The sequence below is a fragment of the Lotus japonicus genome, chromosome 3, assembly GCF_012489685.1.
Source record: "Lotus japonicus ecotype B-129 chromosome 3, LjGifu_v1.2".
Classification (NCBI taxonomy): Eukaryota; Viridiplantae; Streptophyta; class Magnoliopsida; order Fabales; family Fabaceae; genus Lotus; species Lotus japonicus.
The window spans coordinates 20,715,385-20,742,695 of record NC_080043.1 but is presented as its reverse complement, the minus strand read 5'-3'; the positions used below and the strand labels follow the sequence as shown (position 1 = coordinate 20,742,695).

Genomic DNA, 27,311 nt, shown 5'->3' with positions numbered 1-27,311 from the left:
TTTCGTTTGACTTCGTCCTCTTCTAAGTTTTATTTATGGTACTCTCGTCTTGGTCAGGTTTCTTCCTCCCGTTTGAAATACTTAGTTTCTACAGGAGTTTTAGGAAAGTTGCAAGCTAATGATATTTCTGATTGTTGTGGTTGCAAACTTGCTAAGTTTTCTGCTTTGCTCTTTAGTAAAAGTGTCGCAATTTCTGTTGCACCTTTTGACTTAATTCATTATGATGTATGGGATCCATCCCCAATTTCTACTAAAGGTGGTTCTAGATATTATGTATCTTTCATTGATGATTGCACTCGTTACTGTTGGTTTTATCTTATGAAACGTCATTCTGATTTTATAACCATCTATCATATGTTTCGTGCTATGGTTAAAACTCAACGTAATGCTGTTATTAAGTGTTTTCGATGTGATTTAGGTGGTGAATATACTTCTAACAAGTTTATTGAACTCCTTGCATCTGAAGGTACTTGTCATCAAACCTCTTGTACCGATACTCCTGAGCAGAATGAAGTTGCTGAAAGAAAACATCGTCATATTGTTGAAACAGCTCGTTCTCTTCTCTTGGCTGCTTCTGTTCCCAGTGAGTTTTGGGGGGAAGCTGTCCTCACTTTTGTTCATGTCATTAACAGAATACCTACCTCTCTCACTTCAGGTGTGTCCCCTTTTGAAAAACTATATGGTTATGCTCCTGATTATTCTATCTTGCGAGTCTTTGGTTCTACTTGTTTTGTTCTTCGTCCCCATGTAGAACGCAGTAAGTTGTCATCTCGTTCATCGATTTGTGTCTTTCTTGGTTATGGTGATGGTCAAAAAGGTTATCGTTGCTATGACCCTACAAGTAAAATATTGTATCTTTCACGCCATGTCGTGTTTCTTGAACACATTCCCTTTTACACTGTTCCTTCTAGTCCACATGATCTTACCAAATCTGATCTCATTCGCATTGATCTATTTTCTATAGATTCGGCCATCATAGATGCTCCCCTTGTTCCCCATAGTCAAACTAATTCTCATGTTGAGATTTGCAGGGTCGACACTAGTAGTTCTGCTCCTCTTGAAGCCTCATCCGCCCCCATGCCTCCCCAAGCAACTTCTGAGATTGTGGATCCTCAACCTCATCGTCCTCAACGTGACCGTAAGTCCACTCAACATCCTGACTTTGTTTATTCTCTCTATTCCGCTTCATTTGCTTCCTTTTTAACCTCCATTCATAGCTTGTCTGAGCCCTCATCCTTGTTGGCAGCAGGCTATGGAAGAAGAACTCTCTGCTCTACACAAGACTGATACTTGGGATCTTGTCTCTCTTCCACCAGGAAAAACTGCAATTGGTTCTCGTTGGGTTTATAAGATTAAAACCAAGTCTGATGGGTCTATTGAGAGATACAAAGCTCGTTTAGTTGCTAAGGGGTTTTCTCAACAGTATGGTATGGATTATGAAGAGACCTTTACTCCTGTTGCTAAAATGACCACTATTCGCACCCTTATTACAGTTGCATATACTCGTCAATGGCATATTTCTCAACTGGATGTTAAAAATGCCTTCTTGAATGGTGATTTGCAGGAAGAGGTTTATATGGTTCCTCCACCAGGTGTTTCTCATAATCCAGGTGCAGTTTGCAAATTGAAGAAGGCCCTCTATGGCCTTAAACAAGCCCCTCGTGCTTGGTTTGAGAAGTTCTCCATTGTGATTGAATCCCTTGGTTTCACCTCCAGCCCCCATGATTCTGCATTATTTGTCAAATGCTCTCCTCATGGTCGTACTTTGCTCTCTCTTTACGTTGATGATATGATTATTACTGGGGATGATGTTGTTGAGACTACAAACTTGAAACTTCAATTGGCTAAACAATTTGAAATGAAAGATTTGGGTAATCTTTGTTATTTTCTAGGAATTGAGGTTGACTATTCCCCTCGAGGTTATCTCCTCTCTCAATCCAAGTACATTGCCACCATTCTTGCACAAGCTCGTCTCTCTGATACTCGAACAGTTGAGAACTTAATACCAGATATACCTCATCTGATGGTGTCCCTTTGGCAGATCTTTCTTTGTATCGCACTCTTGTTGGCAGCTTAGTGTATCTTACCATTACTAGACCTGACATTGCTTATGCAGTGCATGTTTTTAGTCAGTTTGTTTCCTCCCCTACTACAAATCATTGGGCAACTGTTCTTCGCATTCTTCATTATCTTCGGGGCACTCAGTTTCAATGTCTTTTATTCCCTTCCTCTTCTTCATTGGAGCTGCGTGCCTACTCTGATGCTGATTGAGCCGGTTCTCCCTCTAATAGGAAATCTACTACTGGTTTTTGCATTTTTCTCGGAGATTCTCTTATTTCTTGGAAAAGTAAGAAGCAAGCTGTTGTCTCACGATCTTCTATCGAAGCTGAATATCGTGCCATGACATCCACTACTGCAGAAATTGTTTGGTTGCGTTGGTTACTTGAGTCCATGGGTGTCTCCCTCTCTACACCTACTCCTATGTATTGTGATAATATGAGTGTCATCCAGATCACTCGCAATTCAGTATTTCATGAACGCACCAAGCACATTGAGATTGATTGTCATTTCACTAGACATCATTTTCAACAGGGAACTATCACCTTGCCCTTTGTGTCCTCCTCCATGCAGCTTGCTGACCTGTTTACCAAGTCTCATTCTGCTCGGCGTTTTTGTTTCTTGGTTGGCAAACTCTCGATGCTCCCTGTTAATGCATCGTGAGTTTGAGGGGGGGTGTTAGATAATATTATTTTATTTTATTATTTATGTTTTATGGGTAGAATAGTTTTTTACTCTTTGCCTATTTATACTTTACTTTGTCTCTTATTGTATCTAATGAAGACTATTGGTTTGCCTCCAATGAAACCCTAACACATCTTTCACTTATGCTCTCCTCATCTTCTCTTTTTATCTTAACAGTTTTTACTAGTGTTGTGAGGTTCTAGTTGTTTATTTATTTTTTATTTTGGGGATTTTTGTTTCCTCTCTGTGACTTTATAGTGGTTTCTACTCTTTTATTTATTGGGGTAAACTGGCTGTACTTCTTGCTGGCTTATTTTTGCGCCCTCTTAGGTGAGTTGTATATTTTTAATATTTTCCTCATCAATATATAAATAAATACATATTTTGAAAGTTATATTTTTTTAAGCAATAACTGCTAATGGACCTTAAACATGGTAAATAAATATATTCGAAAATTACATATTTCATGCCTATATGATTCATTGAGTCAATGTTAAACCCGCGTAAATGACAGATAAGATAAGATAAAAGTAACTAAAGTCAACGTCATCCTCAAGACTCAATCTATTATTGCGGCTGTGATCGCATGCATGAATTTAGATAGAATAGTGAACTATGATGATTTTTTTGATTATATATTTAGTGTTGAAAGAGTGAACACTTGAAGATGCAGCAATGGCCACCGTGACCTCCCCATCAGCGGTGACGCACTTCCCGGCGGGAAAGAGGATCATCTACACATGCGCCTACACTTTAGATGTCTACCGTATTAGAGTTAGAGCCTATGAATGCCTAGCTAATAATATTCTTTTCACGATTACTCTTATTTCTTTCAACTTCACTAGTTATGATCTACTATTAGGTTTGTTTTACAATACCGGAAAAAAAGAAAAAATTGATTTAGTGGGTAAGACTGTTTTCTTGTGGAAAGATGGTGTTTTCTTAGCTTGTCCCAATGCGCCATAAAATTGATTTAAGGTAGCGTTTGGTGATGGAACGGAACAGGACAGAACAGAACGGAACGGAACGGGACAGAACAGGATGGCACAGGACAATAATGTTATGTGTGTCGTGTTTGGTAACTCCAAGTCAATAGAATGGAACCATGATTTTAATTACATATATAACCCTGCATGTTTAATATTTGATTGAGAAAAACAAATTAAACATTTTGCATAGAAACTGTTTGTTATTGCTTACTTCATGAAATAATCACTTATTTCTTTAAAATAATCACTTATTTCTTTAAAAAAAAATTTAAAGAGATTTTGAGAAAAGCATAAGTTGATTCGTGTTTGACTACTCTAATTAAAATCACTTTTTTTTTATCTCCTCTCATTTATCATCATAGATTTTCATTATAAGCTAAAGTAACTGTTTCAAATAATCTGCTTCAACTGAAACAAACACAAAAAGTGATTTTTTGATTAAAAAGTTATTTTTCCAAAATAAGTTGAATCAAACGCACTTTAATTGGCTCGTTTATCATTGCTTACAAAAACAGATTTTACTTTTGAGAAAATAATTGATTTTATTTTAATTAAGTTGATTCGTGTTAGATTACTCTAATTAAAATCACTTTTTTATCTCCTCTCAACTATCATCATAGATTTTCATGATAAGCTAAAGTAACTATGTCAAATAATCTGTTTTCAACTTCACCTGAAACAAACACAAAAAGTGATATTTTGATTAAAAAAGTGATTTTTTGATTAAGAAGTGATTTTTTGATTAAAAAGTGATTTTTCCGAATTAAGTTGAATCAAACGCACTCTAATTGGCTTGTTTATCATTGCTTACAAAAAGTGATTTTACTTTTGAAAAAATAATTGATTTTATTTTAAGTGATTTTTTTGAAAAAGTAGATTTTCATTTAACTTTGTCTATAAATATAATAAGTGCTTTCAATTTAGAAGTGATTTTAAACTGTTTAGATCCATAAAATTTCAAATATAAATTAGGGGTAATTTTGAACTTATCAAAGTTTTAAGAGAGTGTTCCGTTTCGTTCCGTTCTGTTCCACCATTTTCCACGGAACCAAAGTGTCCCGTTATTAGAGTCTTTTGTCCTGTTCTGTTCCATCTTAAAAACATAACAAACACAGAACGGAACCCATGTGTCCTGTTCCGTTCCCTTCCCACCTGTCTACCAAACGCTACCTTATTTCTTTCAACTTCACTAGTTATGATCTACTATTAGGTTTGTTTTACAATACCGGAAAAAAAGAAAAAATTGATTTAGTGGGTAAGACTGTTTTCTTGGGGAAAGATGGTGTTTTCTTAGCTTGTCCCAATGCGCCATAAAATTGATTTAGGGGCATATATATTCTTTTTTTCACGAGACTAGTAATAGTCGTTTTTTTTTTCTTTTTTTCTTTATATATTTCTTTATTTAGGGGCCACTGCATAGCTACCTATTCCCCTGCCTGCAAGGGACTATGGCGCTCAATCAGTAAAAATGAATGAGAAATAATGAGTAAGGTAAGAAGATAATGTGTACCTAAGATGTGTCCCCTCTTGTGTATTAGCATATATTAAACATGAAGGAATTATCCGGTATATGATAGTTATATATTAAGATATAACAACTAATATCTTGTAATATAAGATATCCCCTTTAAGGGGTTTCTATTCTCATATGTGAGGGACATTGTCGTTATTCATCCAAGTACATTGTCATATCACTTTATTTCGTAACAGTTACACCCAAGTTCGAGTATCCGAGGCATTGAGATGCTTGGAGTGTCAAGATACAAGATAGTCTCATGTCCGCGGCAATGAGATGTTTAGCCCTCCCCACGAGGCATACTCGTTATTCGAGATGAGCTTAAGATCTTTGTGTTCAGGATGATGTGAGTCGGATTTTCGCAGCCATAAGGTTTTACCTTTCGTATCAATGCCTTGTCCAAGTTACCTTGGAATGGGCATCGATGTGCCTGGTCCCAGTTTAGCCTTTATCGTAGGAGTGCACGCTTGCGACTTCTAGATTGGTGATGATTGATTCAGTGTGATTCTTCAAAGGTGTCACGGTGATGAGTCGCAGAGTGTGAAAGGTCTTATTTTTCCTGGCTTTGGAAGTGAAAGATAACTTTTGGTCTTGGCACGTCTCCTTCAAATTAGGAATTTGGGTGCCATTTGCCCTATTCCTATTTTTGCCATCTTGCTAACGTTCTTCCTTTAGAGACCCTTGATATGCAGGACGCGTGAATTGCTCCTTGATAAGATCTTCAACTCTTCCTAATTTGTTAGGCTCTTCATCATTATCTTTGTCTCCCTTTTCGATTGTGTAGTCGCACGTTAGAATGTAGTGAAAGTTAGAAACTTTTGGTTGTGCCTCTTAGATTGTTTTATCGTTGTACCAAGAGTAATGATGATTGTCTCGTTTTGTTCCACCGTTGTGTGCGTTTTGGGTTATCAAAGATGCAGGATTCAAGCCATTTTATTGGGAAGCATTCAGTGACGGTGTTGTGTGTTCGATCCATTTTTACGGAGAGGAACAAATCCTAGCTAATTAGATCAGGGTTCATGGTGAGAAAAGAAAGTGTGAGTGGGTATATATAATGGGGTTGGATACGATGTTTTGTACACTTTAATCAAACTTAGCCTCAACTCATTCGACGCTAAGCTTTGGGCTAATGGACCTAGCTCGTAGCCTCTTATTTGGAGTCGGGCACATCCGATGGTAATTCATACACATGTGTAGATTCAGCCTTAATTAATCGTAGAGTGGGCGTCGGCTCAGCCGACATTACATATTGAGTGCGAATTCCTTATTTTAGCCAGTGGCGTCGTGTTGCATCGGATTGACCGACGCTAGCTGACAAGAGTTTGTGTCAGTGTATGACCATAGATAGAGAACATCATCTTTCTAAGATTCAGGAAGAACATTTTTGCCTTCTCCATGGGAAAGTCATCTCTTATTGCAAATTGCAATGGCAAATTCAAGATAAATTAATGAGAATTCAAATGGAAGAGTTTGTTCTTTCCAATGGTAGACAACATTTATACTCTTTTCTCTTATGAAATTCTTGCTTTGGACTTTTAACCAGGCTTGCTAGAGATAATAGTGTTGGGCTAAAGAAAGGGCCAAACAAATGAGATGGTTTAAAACGGGGGATAAAACTCCACATTGGACTTTAAAGAGCAAACTATAAGTGGACCATACACCACACATTTCACCAAAAACCTTAAGACAATGAGTGTATGAGTCTTCACTTATAAACCACTCAAACTTATCATTATCTTCCAATGTGAGACTTACTCACACTTAATACACAACAAATAGATATATAATTGTTTTTTGAAAAAATTAATCTTGTAGAGAACATGGATAGTTTTACTTCGTATATATATAAAGTTCATGCAAGAGTTGGGGTGAATTGGCCTGCATTTCCACCCCTAGCTAAAATGTATTGGGCTGAGGAAGAGGTTTACCCCTTTAATCTAATGCTTCCGGATTAGGAAGGTACTACCACAACAAATTAAAAGTCCATGTTCAAACTCCTCTGATTGTACCTTCTTAATTTACACGGTCATGAATCTATTGCAGTTTTTCCTGCTTTGGTTCATACATATATACGCTATAAAATAAGAGAATAAGTGACTCATATCATATTCCCAATCATACTTAACGCACTAAACTCCAAATTAGTTTCTAACACGCTAATATAATCATGCAGTTTTCATATGAGTATGACGAACCCAATTTATGCAACGTAAACCTTTTATATATAATTGCGCTAAAAACTATATTACATAACTTTGAATCTGCACTATTTTATCCTTGATTATAATTTTCTAGACAATTACCGTCGTCTAAATAACATAAGTTAAATATCGGATATCATCACCTTAGTAATACGTGATGAAAAATAATTTTAACAAAAATAATAATAATATATGATTTAATAATATTTTAACATGTGTTATTAATTAAAATTTTCCATAAAATATTATTGAGGCACCTAAGTTAACTTGAAACTTCTTCAAACATGAGTAAAATAGAAATTAATTCAAGTTTGGATTAATAGTCAATTTAGTTCCTGATTTTGTAAGCGAGTTTGATTTTTGTCATTTGCCAGGAAAATGACGTTTAGTGGTACGTAGTTATTTTTATAATTACTAAATGTGCATGTTTAACTACTACTAAACGTCATTTTTCTGCCGGAGGGAATAAAATCAAACTCGCTTACATAATTTGGCATTAACTTAACGATTTACCCTTCAATTCAAGTTTCCCTGTTTTTATTAAATTTTGCAATAATTAAATAAGAAGCTACACTAGTAGCAGGGATCTTGCTTGCACATTACAAATGCTCAAACCGAGAATTTAGTTGAAGCAGTCTCTCATTCAACCTTGCAATTGCAAGCAACAAGCTTTCTTCCCCTAAGATCATGGAATAATTTACGAGAGCCTACACTTTAAATAAGACACGGATTCCCTCAAATCATATAACACACTCAAGCAGGCAAGCAAGCTCATTCATTTGAGAGAAACATGGCCAACACAATCCTAAAGCTCACAACAATAATTCTCTCTCTTCTTATCTCCCTAGCCCTGAACAATTCCCACTTTGTCTCTTCAACCGATGATCTCAACCATGATGATCAAATAGAAGACGAAGAGGAAGCTGAAGAGTATGTTCTTGACACCCCATTACCCCATCTTGGACCAAGAAGCAGGTTCTTGGCGAGCGTTATAAAGAAAGGAACACACTGCGATCGCGAGACTAACAACATTTGCAACGGGGTTCCCGCGAACAAGGGAAGGGACATGCTTTTCTGCTGCAAGAAGCACTGCCGTAATGTTCTCAGCGACAAGAACAATTGCGGAGTGTGTGGCAACAAGTGCAAGCATGGAGAGCGGTGTTGTGGTGGAGTTTGCACCAACGTTTTGTCTAATGTGCATCATTGTGGTAAGTGCAAAAAGGAGTGTTCGCCTGGGGATTTATGTGGGAATGGGTTTTGTGGGTATGCATGATGATCACATCACACAAGGTTACTAAAAGGTAGGGATACTTAATCTAAAGTTCGGATGCGGATCAAAGAGCATTTATATGAACTTATTTAGTGTTCTTTTTAAATGAGTGCTTTTAGGTACGTAACTAAACTTGCTTATAGTAGTTTTGATATATGATCTTCTATTCCTGGATGTTGCATGCATCCAATATTATTGGTGGTGATTGGAATTATTTATAAAGGGAAATTGTAATGTATCAGGAATTTAGTAGTGAATCAGTATACACTATCACCTGCTGAGTTCGATTTTTATGGAACACAACTTGTAGTTCCATAGATGATTTATTTTATAGATGATTTGATTGAAAGTGAAGGAAAACAATAAATGAGAGTGAGAATAATGTTATAACTTTCGATATTTTTTTTTGGTATCTAGATACCAGTATGATTTGAACCCAGGACTTGGGAAATTTTAATCCATCAAGTACTATTTAGGCTATCCATACTAGTATAACTTTCGATATTTAACAATACGTTTTTAAAAATACTTTGGTGTTCTAAAACTTAATTCAAATCCTTAGGGTTATGTATATACATTTTTTGGCTTAAGGCGAAAATGTTAAAGTGATTTTTTCTACAAGAATCTTAAAGAGATTTAATATATTATATAAATTATCAACTTTTTGCATTAATCTTTTGATTTTTTTAAAACCCGATTCATACTTTCAAGTTGATGTTTTCTCTTGTAAAGAATAAGAATAAAAAATATGAATTAAATAATAGTGGAAAATAAATAAAAAATGATAAACAATAGGGATCCCCTAATATGCACAAGTTTTTTCCTTGTGCAACTTTACACAAGCCGGTCCAATCCATTTTGAATTTACTTCATCTTCTTCTCTCACTTCTCCAATTTACAGTGATATTCATCAGCAATACACACAGTGATTCAGACCCAGCAGCCACCAACAAAAATTCTATCAATCTCATATCTGGTCTCTCTTCAGCCTCATCCCACAGACAGCCATGTCGGAAAACTCCACCACCATCAATTCAACAACCCCAAAACCCAAATGCAATGGACATCTCAAACCATTCCAAAACCAACCATCACAACCGAATAAAACCACAAGAAGTAAGGAGATGAAGGAGAAAATGCATCCAATCCAAAACCCCTTCAAGCCAATCATTACCATCACCGACCCAAAACCCCCAACACTCAGATCTGAATCTTCTCCGACGAGCGAGGGATTTTCCGTCCAGATTTGGATTTGGATAGAGTAGAAAGAGTTTAAGCTCAAAAGAATTATGGGATCTAAATTGAAAAACCCCCAATCGCACACATCAAGATCTGAATCTCGCCGCCCATATCTGTCAACCAGCGTGTTCCCTTGGGCTTCTCGTCACTGTCGACGGTGGTTTCCCCTCCAGCTGATACCGGAACCACCGTCCATTCCTTATCACGGTCCATCGCCAATCTGGATCTTGCAGTGGTGATGGCTTGATATGGATTCCGAGGAAGTTGGCACCAAGGCTTGAGGTTGAGGTCGAGAAGGAAAACAACGACGGCTTTGTGGTGCTCCAACGGTGATGTGACGGTGCAATACTCCAGAGGTGGTGGGACGAATTGATTGGGGTTGTAGTGGTGGTGGATTAGGGGAGTTGGGTTTGGCACCCCACCTATGGGGCTTGGCACCCCACTTTATCAAATACGGAATTTAAAATTCCGTATTCTCCCTATTGAATACGGAACTTAAAATTCCGTACTGTATTTAAGCATGCGTGTCACATTTTCAACCACTCATTATATACTAAAACAGATACGGAATTTTATTTTCCGTATTGATACGGAACTTTAAATTCCGTATTTAATAAAGTGGGGTGCAAAGCCTAAGGGGTGGGGCACCAAACTCAATTCCCGTGGATTAGGTTGAAGATGAAGATGATTAGGCTGAATTAAATTAAAACAAGTATTACCGGTTCAACCAGAAAAAGTGGTCAAACCGGCTTGTGTAAAGTTACACAAGCAAAAAACTTGTGCATATTAGGGGATCCAAACAATATAACCTGAAATGCAAGAGACATTGCAACACTTTTCCTTTGATAATTAACTTCAACATAAAAACAATGAAATTTTTATTTTGGGAATATAAAAATTAAGTCATAAAAACTAACGGTTATGAGTAAATACAAATTACTTTTTCAATTTTGGGAATATAAAAATTACGGATTTTTTAATTATCAATTTTTTTTTAAATATACATTTGCTAATATAAAACACTACAACTAATAACTGTTAAAGATACATTTTCCATACTGTACTTCTCAATTCCCAAGTTGCATTACCCAATTGCAATTAATATGGCCTAATTTTTTTATTTTTCATTTACCTCTCTCAAGTTTTAGTAGTATATACTATAATACTATATTGGTATTAATTATTTTTTAGAGGCTAAAGGCCATTGCCTAAATGCACTTGCCTTATACACGGAGCTGCAAATCCTCATTCGTCAAACTAGAACATATAAGAAAATAGAACAGAAGAGAGACAAACCACTTCATAACATATTTACATTCGATATATCTATCACTGATAGACACGACCTAGAAAAATATAACTCAAAAAAGTCAGTCAAATTAACCTATCATCAACAAATAAAACAGAGAAGCAAGATACTTATCATAAAAAAATTCAAATCAAATGAACATATATCACCAAATTCCACATAAGGTAGTGAATATGGCGACGACACGGCAATGCGGCTGCGGCAGTAGGGTTGCAATAGTGGGGCGGTCAATCACAATGGGGTGTCGCCCAACAATGGGTGTAAGGCGGTGACGCATCAATGGGAAGGTTGGGTTGCAAAAGTGGGGTTACCCACCACAATGGTGTGTTGCCCGAAAATGGGTGTAAGGCAGCAACGCGGGTGTGGGGTGGATTTGGTAGCCGATAGAGTGGTGAGGGTGGCATAGGAGGGGGGAAGGGGAGGAATAGGTAACTTTGCTGGAGGGCAGATGGCAGTCGCGAAGGAGGAAGGGGCGGCTCATAGCGGTGGTGAGGGTGAGGGTGAGGGTTGAGGTGATGGTGAGGTTTGTTGGACGAGGGTGATGGCTGAAAAGGGACAGAGGGTGAGGATATCAGGCGACGAAGAAGGGTGATAAGGAGGAGTGGCGGAGTAGGAAAAGGGGTGGAAGACCAAGAAGAGGGGCAGAGAAGAGACGAGAGAAAGTAGGGTTTGGGTAAAATGTGGCAGAGAAAGAATGATTATTTGTTCACACCTCATTTTTGAGGTGTGAAGAGGTGGAGGAAGAGAGAGATAGGAAGAAAGAAAAGAGAAAGTAAAGATGTGATAGGTGATTTGATTGATAGAGAAAATAGAAATAAATCGAAAATGAAGGTGAAAAAGGAGTGGAAGTTTATATGAATCATATATAAATCTATAAGAAATCTTCAACGGAGAAATTTACGGCTTTTAACGTCCGCTTGGTCGACGCTAACTTTCTTGCCCATGAAGCGGTTCACATGCAGATTTAGCTTCGGTTTATACAAACGCTAGTCTAGTCGATGAACGTAGCTTCATTCTATGTCGACACTAATTTGGTCGGTGAACATAGCATCGATCAGTAGACGTCGCTATTTGTCTGAGGGCGAATGTTATGTTTACTGATGATTTTGATCTCAGCAATAACCAACATTAAGTGAGTTTTCTTTCTCTATTTGCGTCTATTTAACAGATGCAAAGCAGTTAAATTTAGTGCCGCTGTCGCGGCCAGCACAAATTTGGACGCTAAATCAGCACGACCTTTTAGTGATCACTAGATTATCATCGAAACCAAGAGAATGGTCCTTTAGGATCCAACACCCATCATCACTATTTTGAGTTAGGATTACACAGAGAGCCTATGGGCTAAACCGATATGTACTTAAAGATTGTATAGTCCTCCTTGGAGACTACATCTTGATTATTGAATTCATGTACTCTTTTTCCTTCACCAGGTTTTCCCAAAGGGGTTTTTCCTGGTAAGGTTTTAATGAGGCTTGAGTTCCTTAATCTGTCTCCAAGGAGGTGGTGGGTGGTGGACTATCTTACTAGTAGGAATATCTTTGTCGCTGTTTTGTAATAGTTGCTACTCTGAGCTCTCTTTTCTTTTCTCTTTTCTACTTGTATTGGGTTGAAGTACCTCTTGTACTTTTATTCAATATATTTCATATGACTTATAAAAAAAATATAAGGAAAGTTGCACCAAGCAAGTCATCCCATTAGCATATATATGAAAATCACCCAAGTCAGTGTGGGCAGAATAAAATTGTGTCTAATCTAAAAGTTACTTTCACCTTCATATAGTTTATAGTACCACAGCACAGCTAGGAGCAAACCCACGTACTTTGGGGTTTTATCAATGAACATAAATATCAGATGATAATAACCAACAAGGTGGAATCCAATCAACTAGTGTGGAATCTTCTTCCGTTTTCCAACTTAGACAGCAATGCTTCACACCAAGGAAATCTGGTCATGATGAGAATTGTCATGCTCTAATCACAAATACAATAAGAGTTTAATTTTGATGCACCGACGGTGTAAAGTTTTTTTACACCGTCAACCAATCAGATTTCAAGGAGCATGACAATTTGATTGATTGGTTGACGGTGTAAAAAAACTTTACACCGTCGGTGAATCAAACTTTTTCTCATACAATAAATCATATGAAAGTCGGTTTTAACGTTGACAAATTATGATCTTTAATTAAACCCCCAAATAGTTGACAAAGAGCTTCTACATGCTGGCCAATATTTTCCAAAACGTGTTGACCTCAAAATTTCATCCAAGTTTCAGTCGGCAAGCAGTACAATACCATTGTCTCTTTCTATTTCGGGCCTTTGAAGCTAAATGTTACCATTGATCATTTTCCAAAAGTTAATACATAGTAGAAACGAAGAAGGATACTATTATGGATGTGTTCAGCATTGTTATTATAATTTGGATAAAAATTAATTATAGTTCCTTAATGTGAAAAGAGAAACTAACAAATGCTTTATCAATAATATGGTCTGTTTTGTTCTGCCTCTGCAAGAGAAAAGAAACAAGATCTACTAAGTTGAACAGAATTTGCACGTTTACAGCTGGACTAAAATTTTCATTAATCATAGTCAATTCCCAAGAGACAGCATCAGGAGTTTACTTTGTACAATATCAGCACTAAGCAGAAATAGTCAAGTGAAATAAAGAAAGATGCTCAAACCCATGTAGAATCCAGAGCAAGTGACATAAAATGAAAAAAAGTATTTAAGCAACATGTAATATTTTACAAGAAAATCTGCTTCTTAAATTAGAGACACACCATTCAGAGGTATCTCACAACATCTTTGTTGGCATTGGCAATCTCAAGTTTCACCTTCTAAGCAATGGCCAAAACACTTTTCAAACTCACTGCTGTTCTTTCTCTGCTCATCACTCTATCCCTTCACTACCAAATGGCCTTTTCAACTCAGTTAACTTATGATAATGATGATGATGAGGGTGATGATAAAGAGTACTATGAAGTGGATACCCCTTTTCCTCATTTGACATCAAGAAGCAGGTTCTTGGCAACAGTAATAAAGAAAGGGGCACACTGCAATCCCTATTATAAGAACATCTGCAATGGGATTTCAGCAAACAAAGGGACAGAGCTCCTAAATTGCTGCAAGAACAAATGTGTGAATGTTAGGGGAGACATGAACCATTGTGGAAAGTGTGGAAAGAAGTGCAAGTATGGAGAGCGTTGTTGTGGTGGAGTTTGTACCAACATATTGAAAAATAACAACAACTGTGGCAAGTGCAACAAGAAGTGTAAACATGGGATACATTGCAGGTATGGGTTTTGTGGGTATGCTTGAAGGGTACTACTAGAATGTTAGAATTCGTTCAAGCATTTTGAATTATTTAAGGATTCTTTGAATAAGTTCAGGCTAAATATTTGGCTTTCAAAGTGGTTGTTAATTAATTTGGATTGGTTTTTGTATTTTGTTTTTTTGTCAAGAGTACCCGTTTGATTAAAGCTACGAGTGTAAACAAACATCACTCATAAATTTCACGTAAGCCCCAAAACCATTACTACCATTCTTAAGAATAAAACACTACAATACATAGAATGTTTGATCACAAATCACAAACTAACTAAAGAAAACACTATAGTTTTATTTTCTTTGGCTGTGTCATAGGTCGTGAAAGCCCTATATCCAAAGGCTCCAAATCTTTCAAGGACCAAAAATGGGGTTGGAGTTCGAGATGAACCCAAGGAAAGTCATTAATTGAGAGGGATAATTACGATTAGTTTCTGAATTTGAAGGTAAACATTTGAGTTAAAGATCAAAAAAATGAATGTAACTCTCTCTTCTACGTGACATACATTAATTGGATGTCAGTTGCATATTCATTAAACTCTATCAATAGAATTAAAGGTCTGTGCACCGATGTGTAAATAAAGTTTACATGGACATCCGATTTAATTCCGCAAAATCAGAAAAATATATTTCTATTTTAACTAAAATTGAAAATGAATGTAACTCTCTCCTATGTGACATAAATTGATTGGATATCAGGGTAAAACTATTTTATACTAATAGTTCATATCGATTAAACACTATCAATAGGATTAAAGGTCTATTCTTTCAACAAAAAAAAAGTCTATGCACTCACAGTTGAAACAAAGTTTACACATACATCCAATTGAACTCTGTCAAATCATAAAATTATATTTTATATTAATTAAAATTAAAAGTGAATCTAACTCTCCTACGTGAAGACGAGTGGTTTTTCGAACTTAAGTTTTGAAAATTTCAAAATTAAGAATCAAAATACTCAAGTCTTTATCCTTCCCCTCCACAAAAAACCTAAGTCATGCAGCCACCAGCCCATCACCATTTTCTCTCTAGTCGTGCAACACCACCATTTCTTCCCTTCCTAGAAACGCGACACCACCACCTCTTCTCTCTCCCTCAGATCGTGTTGTCATTCTTCCTCTCTCCCTGACGCACAACCATCGTCGTTAAGCTTGTGGTACCGACGTCGTTCTTTGTCGTTAACTCGTTATAGTGGAAGAAGATGAAGACATATATGTAGATCTTAAGACATAAAGAAACCCCTAATTGTGAGCTTGTGGTGTGCCACTATTGGCCAAGTGAAGCGACTCTGATGGCGACCATTCGCACGATCTGGGTTCACCACCCATCTTCCTCTTCCTCACACGGTTGAATAAGATCTTTCCACCATCTAAGCCTTTCCAAAACCCAGAAGGCAAGCCTAGAGAGAGCGAAATTACAAAGGCAAGCTCGTAGAGAGCGTGAAATGCACAAATCTAACGAGATTCAACCCCTCCACTTCCACTAAGATTTTGCATGCAAATGGAGAAACCCCAAAATTCTGCCAGCTTTATATCCATGATACAGAAAATGAAATCCAAAATAGAATGCGCTCCTTCAAAAAGGGAGCAAAGGCAGAAGAACTTGATGCAACCATAGTTGAAGATCTAAAGGAAATGCTTGACAGAGAAAATCCCATGTTATTTTAATTCTTAACATTTGTCAACTCATGTTATTTTTTAAAATTATAACTATTATTATTTAATATAGGTATTTTTGTAAATATTTAATATAGGTAGTTGAATAGCTTTTGATAATACAAATTTTTTTTCAGTTTTTAATCTTATTATTTAATATATTTATTACAAAGATAAAATTTTTATTACTTAATGCATTATAATACATGCAATATTTACTAATGTATTTAATGTAATGGTTCAAGTGTGCTTTACTTATATATATATAGATAGATTCTCTATCAAATATTGCAAAATAACCTTGATAATATGAAAGATGACATATTTTGGTTGACAGGTGATCAACCCACACAATTCCTCACAATAGAAAAATCGTACAATTGACATAATAATCAATTGAATTTTTATTCCATTTTAATAAGTACATTAAAAAAGTTAAATAGATATATAATAAGGATATTTAAAGATATTCAGAATCTATTTCTTAGAATATGCATAAAAAAACAAATGCTTGTTATAATTGTTCCAAGGAATATCAGAAAGTAATCCAGGAAATTAAATTTTTTAACCAAACACTTCATAAATATGCTCCATAATAACATTCTTGTCATAATATTTCCGGAAATATGATTCTTAGCAATTATTTTCTAAAGCTTCACACCACAATTAATATTGTACTATATAATTGCCCAGGTCTAAATCTAGTGAATAGAGTAACAAGAGAGGACAATTTTGTCTGTACAGTTTTTTTTTTGTCAGTTGTACATTTGGCTATCCATAGTTCATTGAGACTTCAAATCCACTCACATTTGATGAGATCAGAAGAAAAGAGAGAAATAAGTGGTATGATAAGTGATGTGATAGGAAATGCAAATAAATGAGAAGAAAAATGAATAAAAATAATATGAGAGAAACTGATGTATGAATGAATCATTACTCGTGCATAAAGGAGCATGTCCTGTATGTGTAGGAATTCGTACATTGCTCTTGTTCCTGCTACAAATACCGAATGAGCTCCACTGCAAATTTTCCTTTCTTTGTGGGGTTTATTTCTCCTATCTGGACCAAAATGAAATAAAACATTAATGACTATATATATACACAAAATCATTACCTTCTTTTAAGCTTTGGCAAGTTACCTTTAATCTTCCCATTCCACTAACTGATACAATATCTCCACTCTTAAGTGTGGTTCCTTTGGTAGTAACAGAGATCCAGTTGATACGCACATCACCATGGCTACAAACATCATGTGTAGAGCACAATCATCATATAAATATAAACAATTTTTTTCATTGCATCAACAAAACATCTCAACATCCTCATATCATAAGAAAACAAACTTTCATGACAGCATCAAGAATGAAGGAATCATTAATCAGATATTAGTCGAGAAAGAAAGTAGGGGATGAAAATATTTGAAATATATCAGCTGTTGTCTTATGTTGTAATTATTCTATATCATGTATCCCAAGGATTTGTGTTTATTTTTTCCTTTTGTCCTGGTGCCTGGCCTTAAATGTCACTGATGCACATTTATTTAGGGTTCACAACAATCATCTAAAGTTCAAATGCCCCAACTAAAAATAACAAGACTAATTTAGAATGAAAAAGAAAAGCACAAATTAAAAAATTAAGTATCTTGACTATCTTCTGACTTGAAGTGCTATGCATAATTTGTACATATTTGATAAGCTTCATGAAGAGGCGGAGAAAAAGATTTCCAAATTAAACAATTAATTCATTTTCTTCAAGTTATGCAGACCAAACAACTGAAATTGGCGCTTTTTTCTATCATGATAAAAATGCATGTGGTGAAAAATGTACCAACCAACCATGCTCCTTCTCTAAACAATCAATTAACCCCCAAATAAAATCAGAAAATGTTAACAGAGTTAGGTGCAGCGCTGTTTGGGGAATACAAGAAAATGTATCTTACAAAGGTCTTGCGATCAAGAGCAAGTTCACTTGTTATAAACTCTTTATGATTTGTTTCAAGCTGAAACAGTGAAACTGCAACTATTTATTGAAAGATAAATGCTCTCTTTTGATTTTTGAAGCAACTCTGACAAACATAGGCAAAAATAGCTAGAGAAATCCGAGCAGTTGTGACACACTAATACATTTATTGGGAACTGTTGGTTCAAATAAATTTAGGTCTACGGGTTGCCATGTGAGACGGCTGAGAAACCAACTAATGATTCTCTAAACAAGCGATTCCTCAAGATAGGGACTATGTTCCTCAATGCAGGTTCCTAAGACACTCTAAAAAGCTCTTAGTGATTGCTAGATCGGCTGACTACAACGGTTGTTCAAGAACGTAACCACTAACCTACGTCGTACGTCCCATGCAAACCCTTATAATCGTGGGTTTGTTAATACCCTCTCTTTCCTAGTCAGCTAGGAAGACTTCCATGTATTGACTTGACTGATTGGCTCGTAAGGTGTAACTACCATTCCTATTTTAAAGGGAAGGATCCTCAAGGATTCAAGAACAAAGAAATGGAATTGCTTATTCAGTTGAACAGAACCAAGATTCTCAGAACTGAGATTCCATGGCTCAAGGTTACAAGAATGGAACTGTAACAATGGAACCCTAGATTCCTCTAGAACTTCGAGAGTCCAGTCTCTCCCAACTACCTATCAATTTCCCTAACTGACTAACTACCCTTTCCCTATATTTATATAGCAGAATCCCAACTGCCCAATTAACAGACTAGATACTAAGCTAGTCTTTATTACACAGATAACAATATATAACAGGAATAAGGCTAAACAGCAGCCTTCCTCTTATTCCTTCTTTCATTAACCTTCCTTATTGGAGGACGATACACATCAGATCCATATTTGATATTTCACGTGATAAACCCGAGATTCTGAGTATAGTTTGAAAATAGATTCTGAGTGTATGTCAAACAACGACTGATATAATTGTCCATAAATCCCGTCCAGATGCATGACTTCTCTTCATCCGGCTACTTTACTCAAACAGCTAGCTACTTGCTTCGGCTAACTCATCTCTTCGGCTACCCTCATAGCTGTTAGGGATTTTTTGCGAGCCAACAGGGACATTGAAAGAAATGGGAAGAAAAGAAAGTCAGCGAGGAGACCAGTGCGTGTTTGTTATGGCATTAGAGCCAACAAAAACATGATTTCAAGTAACTCAAGACACAAACGGAGAAGCTAAAATTTGCAACGTTGAGTTTAATGTGGACTGGAGAAGCAGGATTTTTACATGTTGGATTCAGTGTGGATTCGTGTTGAGTTCAACGGGAATCCCGGCTGATTCAGTTACAGCTAATCAAATTCAAAGACAGTCAATTTATGCATATGTTTCTGTACAACGTTCATAAGTCATAACTGACCATTATTTTACTTAGCAGAAACAAGTTTAAAATAGTTTTTAGAAAACAAGATCTCATGGACCACTGCACTACAATCGTACGCAATCAACAATTTACAAATAATGAACAGGCATGGTATATGTATATGTATATGTATATGTATATGTATATGTATATGTATATGTATATGTATATGTATATGTATATGTATATGTATATGTATATGTATATGTATATGTATATGTATATGTATATTAGGGATTGCCAACCTGATCATGTCAACTAGCTTTGAACGTGAAATCTTAAATCCTGCACTTGCAAGTGCATCAACTCTTAGTGATGCTTCTACAGTTTTGAATGATCTTGTTCTGCACAATAAACAAAATTACTAAAGTCTAACTGGCAATTAAACACTATGTGGACTTGACACAAGGATCAACATACCTTGGTGGTTCATAGTCAAGAGAAATTAATGGTATCTTGCTGCAAGATACAGAAACATTACCAACCTGAAAGAAGAATGCAATCAGTGCATAAATAATATCAATTACACAAAAGAGAAACTGCTCAAAAGCAGTGCAACAACAACAAAAACCTTTCTCTTAAGCAGTAAAACAGCAACAACAAAAGTGTTAACCCACTAGGTGCAGTAAGCTACATTATCAAAAAAATGCATAATAGGGGTGGAAATAGGCTGAGTTGAGCTTTCTAATACCTAAGATTGACCTGTAGGACTGATACATATCATTTTTCAAGGTCTTACTTGGCCTTTTATAAAAGTTTGGTCAGGCACTCAGGCCTACAAGTCTAACTAAGATACGGGACTTAAATAAGTTATAAATCTCTCTAAATAGGCTTATAAACTCAAACTTATAAATACGTCAACATGTTTAAATCTTTAAATGTGTCACTAAGGATATAACTTCATGATATTATTATTAAAATATAAAATAATAATAATAGCAAAAATAAATTTTTTTTATTTTTATTTTTAGCTAAATACGCTTTTAAAATGCCTTGAATTGATTTATTGAGCAACTAATAGGCCTTGCTTGTTCCCGACAAGTGACCTAACCTATTTCCTCCCCTAATCATAATATCTAAAAAATTCATATGTAAGCATATAAATCACACACACACACACAATATATACATACATACATATATATATATATATATATATATATATGTATGTATATTAAATATTATAAACAAGAAAATATCCCTCAGACCCACTAACACCAGCCTTTGGAAGACAATTTCAGCAACAAAACAGCACCAATCTAGACCTTAACCAAAAAAATTAGAGAGAGTACCTCCTTCACAAGCAAAAGAAAGACAAAGAAGCAGCCGAAAAACCCAATTGAAACAAGAGGGAGAACAAGGGCCCAACAAGATTTCAAACAAGCAGCAGAAGCGACAGAATAAGCACCCAAAACATGCAAGAGAACAAGCAGCAGCAAGAGAAGGTGAAACTTGAACAAGAAGAACCACAGAGAATTGAGAGAAACAGCAGCGACCAGTAACCAGCAAGTGGTTTTGAAGAGAACAACTGTGTTTAGAGATCAGATTGGAAAGAGGGTCTAGAAGACAAAAGAGGAGATAAGGGGTTCAGAAAACAGATGGGTTATATCAGGTTCTTTTGGGGAAAAACAGGTTGAAACCCAACTCACAAAGATCTTTTGTTGCCACACCTCATGTTCTCATCTAACACTAGTTGTGGTCCCACAATACATATATTTGATTCCTCTAACATATGAAACATTACTTCGTTTCATCGCCAAAGCCTGCCATTATACCTCTCCTAGTATCATATTGCACGCTGAAATATTTGAACATTTTAGTGTAGAAGCATTTAGAATGAAGAGATACATATTTTATCCTTATAAATGAACTTTCACAATATTTATTTATAAGAAACTATATAGTTTCATAACTTAAATAGTCTACCATGCTCGTATACAGATTCTTAAAAAAAAATTGCACCCCACAATTTGGAAAAATATTCATGCTATCATGTAAAATAAGTATTACATCAAACTATTTCCTTTTGTTCAAATTTTTAGACGTTTATTCAGAAATTAAACTGTACAAAGTAGTAAGTGAAATAGCGCTACCTTATCCAGTGTTGACATAATAAATTCCACAAGTTCTGGTACAATTAGTATCTGAGCACCCTGCTCACCCTGGACAGCAAAGGCAGCAATGTCAAAGTTCCCTAAAATATGTTTGGGCTATTTATATGCACACTGGAAAAATAAACAGAAAAAACAAATATTTAATGGGATAAATACAACAGACGAAGTCAAATAAAAATCAAAATGAATGCAAATAAGACAATGTAATCCAGGTCATGTCAATAAACTTAAATTGCAGCGAACCAAAAGATGAACAACACAGTAGCAAACTGAATTATTGCCAACTGAATTATATAAAAGTGACCCTTCTTTCCAATACTGCTTTCTAGACAGATGTTGAGTTCAGTTTTTCTTTCTGCCACAATGATTTGACTTTGTTCAGCCCCATTGTATGGATAACTTCCTATTACAGATCTAACTAATTAGCAGAAGAAAATAGAATTATTTTGTCATCAAACAACAACTGGAGTCAATAACTAACATTAGAGATAATAGCAGCCTTAGACAATAGTCTTGTATTCTACTGTGCACACGATGAGAGGGATAAAATTGAGATTAGAACTACAAATTCAACAAATGAACAACTTATGAGATGGTAAATTGTTGTATAATACTATAATATCTAATATGCAACAAATTGCAGATTATGCTATGCTACTATTATAGCTGAAGTCTATTTATATTAGGATTTTACTTCAAGTCACGTTTTCTCTGAACAGCTTTGATATGGTTGGATTAGATAATGGGAGTCTTTGATGCGCAAACAAACTGTAAAGTAGTGTAACATGAACTAGTTTCTGAAATAAAGGAAAACTACATATCCCAGAGAAGCATGTCTATTAAAAGCTGCAAAGCCTTAACTGTTCCTTGTAAATACACTACTATTCTTCAGTTGCATAAAACAACATAAGAACATGGTTAAAGAATGATACTATTAAATTCTTCTATTAGTACCCTTGAGTGCACAGAACATAATTTCAAACAGCACATTCTTGAAATGAATGAAGGGGGGGGGGGGGAGGAATACCTGCAATATGATATCTCCAACTTTCTCCCTGACAATTCCTGTACCGAGAACTGAGCCAAGGAAGTCACCATGAGAGCAAGGTTCAAACTGAAAGTTCCCTGTGATGCTGGAAAGTGTAATTTTAAGTAAACGTTAATAATGGATGCAGTGAGCTTGACCATTTTGGTAACAAAATTTTCAGCACTTACCTTAATGCTGAAATAACTACTGGATCACTTGTCAGTACATCTGGATGACCAACAGAAATCCGACATCGTTCAGCCTGGAGAACATTAGCTTCAATGCCCACATAAAAGTACAGATAACTTAGGTGCCAAGGGAATGGAAAGCATTTATCTTGATGTTTACCTGTGGGTAACCTCCTTGAGCAATTGCTTTCACTTCTGCTAATTTTTCCAATATTTGCATAGATTCCTTCACCACTGGAGGGGTTAGAAAATCTGTATGGAGAACCTCTCGTTTTAATGATGCTCGTTTAGCCTACAACAAAATGAAATTGACAACCAAGTCAGGGATTGAATAATGTTTGGTAAGTAAAGATTTTAACACATTTAATGGACCAAAGGCCCAACCAGACCTAAATAGTTTTTACACAGGCAATGGACATCGGACTTACATGAGGCGAAAAAGGGATTTCCAATGTGGCACACAACGTGCTTCAGGCAAATTTCAAAATGACATTTATATGGACTAGCGGAAACAGAAGAAATTACCATTTCAAGAATATGCTTCACTTCTTTTGTTACACTTCTTTCTCCAACTCCCTTGAGTAACACATCAAATTCTCCTTTTAAAGCCTGTACAGTCTGGCTGACCCCTGAGGCTGCACTTCATGAAGCATTAAAAACATGAAACTGGATTGAGATGCCCAAATAATAGATTTAGCTTACAAGAAGAAGTACATACTTATGAACTAGCAGTTTAAAAGTGGTAAAAAAAGTCATGAATATTGCTTCTCCATTCACCTAGCATGCATCTTTACATTAGATGATATAAGGATAATATCTCCAAATCGCATAGCAGTTAAAGGAGCAAGCAAATAAAATCTAAAGTGAAATTTATCTAATGATAAACATTCCTGGAATATCTCTGACACATAAAATACAACTGGCACTAACAAGGACTGGAGATGACAATAGAACAGTGTTTTACAACCTTTCCCATTGCACAAAAACTTTTCACGCAAGACATACAGCCCCCATTTTGTTGGAGATAGCCAGACTATTTGGCTGTTGGCGGAGTCAAAAACACCAGGGAGAGATATGTATCAATGGAGCTACCGGGGAAACCACATTAGTGAACCTGACACTACCCAACCCAAAACCTTAAGGCATCAAGTTCATGGGTCCACTTTAAATTATACTCACCCTGTCCAATATGAAACTCCTTCACTCACACCTTCATTTAACAAATAAATAAGTTCCTGTTACCATCCTAAATAGGCCCCATCAGTTGGTAGCACACAGGCCTTGGGTTTGGAGAGTTTACAGGAGAAAGAATAAGGATGCCGAACTGGAAGAGATTGAAAAGGGGAATGGGAAGTTAAATACTCATGGGGGAAGTATCAACAAATAGGCTACGAGAGTTAGTGGGGATGTATAATTTGAGTATCAATTAGTTTGTTGAGAATGGAGAGAGCTTTCTCTCTATAGGAGCTTTGCTGTGGGCAGTAGTATTCTTGCTACTGATTTCTTCCGTTCTCCTTTCATATTCTCTGTTAATTCTGCATCATTACCCATTGCTGGACTCAGTTTCTATCAGTTCCCAACAATCTGTTCCTCATGTATTAATCCTTAACACTCCTAGTCATGCTCAAGCCTCACCCAAGTACTCAATAGTCAACAAACAAGGTCTTTCTAGGAGCACACCAAGCACATTTTACTCTGAGCCAAGTATCTAACTATGTTACCACTTGTGACCTGGAAAAACCACTTAACAAGCCTACTTTCAAGAATCAGGAGCCATATACCACTGATGGAGCCATATCTCCACTCATGTTACCACTTGTCACCAGTTCACAAGTCAAGCTAATTGACACGTAATGGCTCTAATTCACTTGCTTAATTGACCAATCAATCACTTTATTGGTGATTTTATCCGAAGAATGAAGTCTAACTTGCAACACACTAGCCCACAACAACACAGTTGATAATCTGTCCCTCCGTCCCAATTCCGCTTCACCATTATTACACATGTAGTAAAGTTTATGAGTTTTGAGCAATAACACAAAAGAATCACTGCTCGCCTGGCTTGTTAACAGCGCGCCATAGCGGCTCAATAGCGCTACAGCGTAGCACCCTGGGGTTCACCGCTACGCCACTATTCACCGCTATTTGCCGCTATTGTCCGCTATTTGCCATTATAGCACCGCAATAGCACTCAAAATAACGTTTTTTTGGGTTTGCCGCTACGCTACCCTATCCGCCATTAAACACCAAGTTTTCAACTTGATTATAATTTACAAAACCCACTTCTCCATTCATTAGCAACATTTATAACCCTGTTGAGTTTTCATACTGTAATTTATGCACCTTGGAACTAAAATAGTGGACTAAAATAATGAACAAATTTTCTCGTCCTGGTTTCCAGTATCCATGATTCTGTTTGTGAAAAAGACTACATTTTTAAGCGATTAAACATAATGGGTATGCGAAAAAGCATCAAGTTACAAATAAAACCTGAAAAGCAAGGGGAAAATGAAATTGGTAAAGTAAGCTGAGACCTGAAGAAGTGGAAACGGAGAGAAGATGAGAGGCGGTGAGGGTAGTTTGGAAAGAGAGGTTGGCATTGCTGCGTAGAATATGAAGATGAGAGAGAGCAAAAGCATGAGCTGCTCTTCTTAGACACCATGAAGTTCCAAAGCTAGTAGCAGCAGCCATGGCGAGAAGGTAAATTTCACCCGGGTGATGAAGAAGAGGGAATCTTCACCTCACCCTTTGTTCGGGTGAACGAGCGCTCAAACAGTGAGACTAGGAGCTTTGTTTTTTCCTTTCATAATCAGCTCTTATTTCCATTACATTTAATTCAAAGGGTTAAAGTTGAAGGATACTATATAGTATCGATCCTATACTCGCATTTTAAAAACTTACCCCTATCTATCCCATACTAGCGTAGGCAATGCTTGTACTCGTATCTTCTGAGTACCTATATATTCATACTCGTGCTCATTACCCGTAGAATTGTTGCATAGGATTGCATCTTTCAAATTATGAAAATAAATAGGGTAGTCACTTTTTTTTACTGCTCGTGGACCAATGACCTATTTGGTACTCCATCCGTTCCAAAATATAGGTTGTTTAAAATTGTGCACATTATTTAAGAACTCATTATTTGATAAATATTTTGATTGGAATACCCCTAATTAAAGTTTGTTATATTAAGGAGAGAGAAATGTTATTATTGGTTAAGTGCATAGTGAAAGTTATGATTGGTGTAAATTGAAGGTAGTAATTAAGAAATATAATATTAAATGAGAGTATATAAGGAAAATATAGAGAAAAAATGCATTGAGTTTGCAAAACAACTTATATTTTGAAATATAATACAAATTCTTAAACAACTTATATTTTGGAACGGAGAAAATAATTAACTATATGCAATAATCTCAATTTACACTTTCACTTCTTCCTCATTAATATCATCACCACCATCATGGATCTCCACTTTCCTTCGTTAAAACTCCACAAAGCTTTCACATATACCTTCCTCGGTAAGGATGAAGCTTGGACTTGGAGGATCTACGTCACAAACCGCCGCTAGGAGTAGTTTTCAGTGGCAGCTCCAGCGACGTTTTCCACCGAACTCTGGTGTCCTCCCATCACAAGACCAACACCATTGGAATCACCATCACGTCGGCAACAAAACCCACCAATTTTCGACAACAAAACGCACCATCACGTCTGCAACAAAATCCATCGGTCAGCTTTATCTAGGTTTCAATGATGGTGATGGTGATGAAGATGTTGTCTTGGAAGAGAAAGGCTTAAGAAAGTGGCTCGGTGGTGGCAGAGTTTGGTTGTGGGTGTTGGGGTTGAAGGTTGTTAGATTGGAGAAGAAGCATAAGGAGGAGGAGGAAGAGGAGACTTTGATCGCTACTTCCACTAACCACCAAAAGAGCTCTGGTGGTTGTCGGCGATTCTAGAGGTTGTGCGGTGGTTGCAGTCGCAAAGGAGGAGGCGAGGTAAAGGGAGAGTGAGAGTGGTGAGGATGAAAGTGAGGCAGCATGATTATAAATTTACCATGTTATCATCTTTTCAATTCTAACCACTTACCTAAAGAATATTCTGAGATTTCAAGATCTAACGGTGTTTAATGATGGTCCACCGGTGGCCCAAAAAAAAAGGGACCACCCTAGCCTTTGCCATATAGTTAGTCCTTAACTTTTAGTGAACCTAAGGGTGTTCACATGTTGAATTAATTAGGGTTTGGAGAAAATTATTTGTACCGATTAAGTCATTCATATATTTAATTTTTATCCGCACCTATAATACTTTTATGTACAAAATTTTGAATTTTAGAGTATTGTACTTAATAAATATACTATAATTTTGAAAATATTTAA

At 36.3% G+C, this 27,311-nt stretch overlaps 3 protein-coding genes across 6 annotated transcripts; 2 read left to right on the top strand and 1 right to left on the bottom strand.

Moving 5' to 3' along the window:
- Positions 1-8,175: 8,175 nt before the first annotated feature.
- LOC130748240 (protein GRIM REAPER-like) lies at positions 8,176-9,096 on the top strand. The gene has a single exon (XM_057601421.1). The coding sequence runs from the start codon at positions 8,239-8,241 to the stop codon at positions 8,719-8,721; it is 483 nt and encodes a 160-aa protein (XP_057457404.1). The 5' UTR covers positions 8,176-8,238; the 3' UTR covers positions 8,722-9,096.
- A 4,941-nt stretch (positions 9,097-14,037) lies between these two features.
- Positions 14,038-14,741, top strand: LOC130748146 (protein GRIM REAPER-like). Its single transcript, XM_057601307.1, has one exon. The coding sequence runs from the start codon at positions 14,107-14,109 to the stop codon at positions 14,578-14,580; it is 474 nt and encodes a 157-aa protein (XP_057457290.1). The 5' UTR covers positions 14,038-14,106; the 3' UTR covers positions 14,581-14,741.
- Positions 14,742-16,817: 2,076 nt separating this feature from the next.
- LOC130748597 (uncharacterized) lies at positions 16,818-25,764 on the bottom strand. 4 transcript variants are annotated; one of them, XR_009022743.1, is made up of 11 exons: positions 25,473-25,758; positions 23,464-23,573; positions 23,099-23,230; positions 22,939-23,012; positions 22,751-22,856; positions 21,703-21,771; positions 20,030-20,094; positions 19,855-19,953; positions 17,381-17,480; positions 17,179-17,300; positions 16,818-17,032 (listed from the first exon to the last, which is right to left on the bottom strand). XR_009022743.1 is itself a non-coding variant. In XM_057601827.1 (10 exons), the coding sequence occupies exons 1-10, from the start codon at positions 25,627-25,629 to the stop codon at positions 17,238-17,240; spliced, it is 975 nt and encodes a 324-aa protein (XP_057457810.1). In that variant the 5' UTR covers positions 25,630-25,764; the 3' UTR covers positions 16,818-17,237. The 4 variants fall into 4 exon arrangements, 3 of the variants coding, with proteins under 3 accessions (XP_057457810.1, XP_057457811.1, XP_057457812.1); XM_057601827.1 differs by having other exon boundaries at positions 16,818-17,300; positions 25,473-25,764; XM_057601828.1 differs by having other exon boundaries at positions 16,818-17,300; positions 23,464-23,578; positions 25,473-25,747.
- Positions 25,765-27,311: the final 1,547 nt, after the last annotated feature.

Coding starts and splice junctions, on each gene's coding strand:
- LOC130748240 (XM_057601421.1), top strand. CDS start 8,239: ATGGCCAACACAATCCTAAAGCTCACAACAATAATTCTCTCTCTTCTT.
- LOC130748146 (XM_057601307.1), top strand. CDS start 14,107: ATGGCCAAAACACTTTTCAAACTCACTGCTGTTCTTTCTCTGCTCATC.
- LOC130748597 (XM_057601827.1), bottom strand. CDS start 25,629: ATGGCTGCTGCTACTAGCTTTGGAACTTCATGGTGTCTAAGAAGAGCA. Junction 19,954..20,029: donor CTTGACTATGAACCACCAAG/GTATGTTGATCC, acceptor TTTATTGTGCAG/AACAAGATCATTCAAAACTG. Junction 17,481..19,854: donor AAGCTAGTTGACATGATCAG/GTTGGCAATCCC, acceptor TGATGTTTGTAG/CCATGGTGATGTGCGTATCA.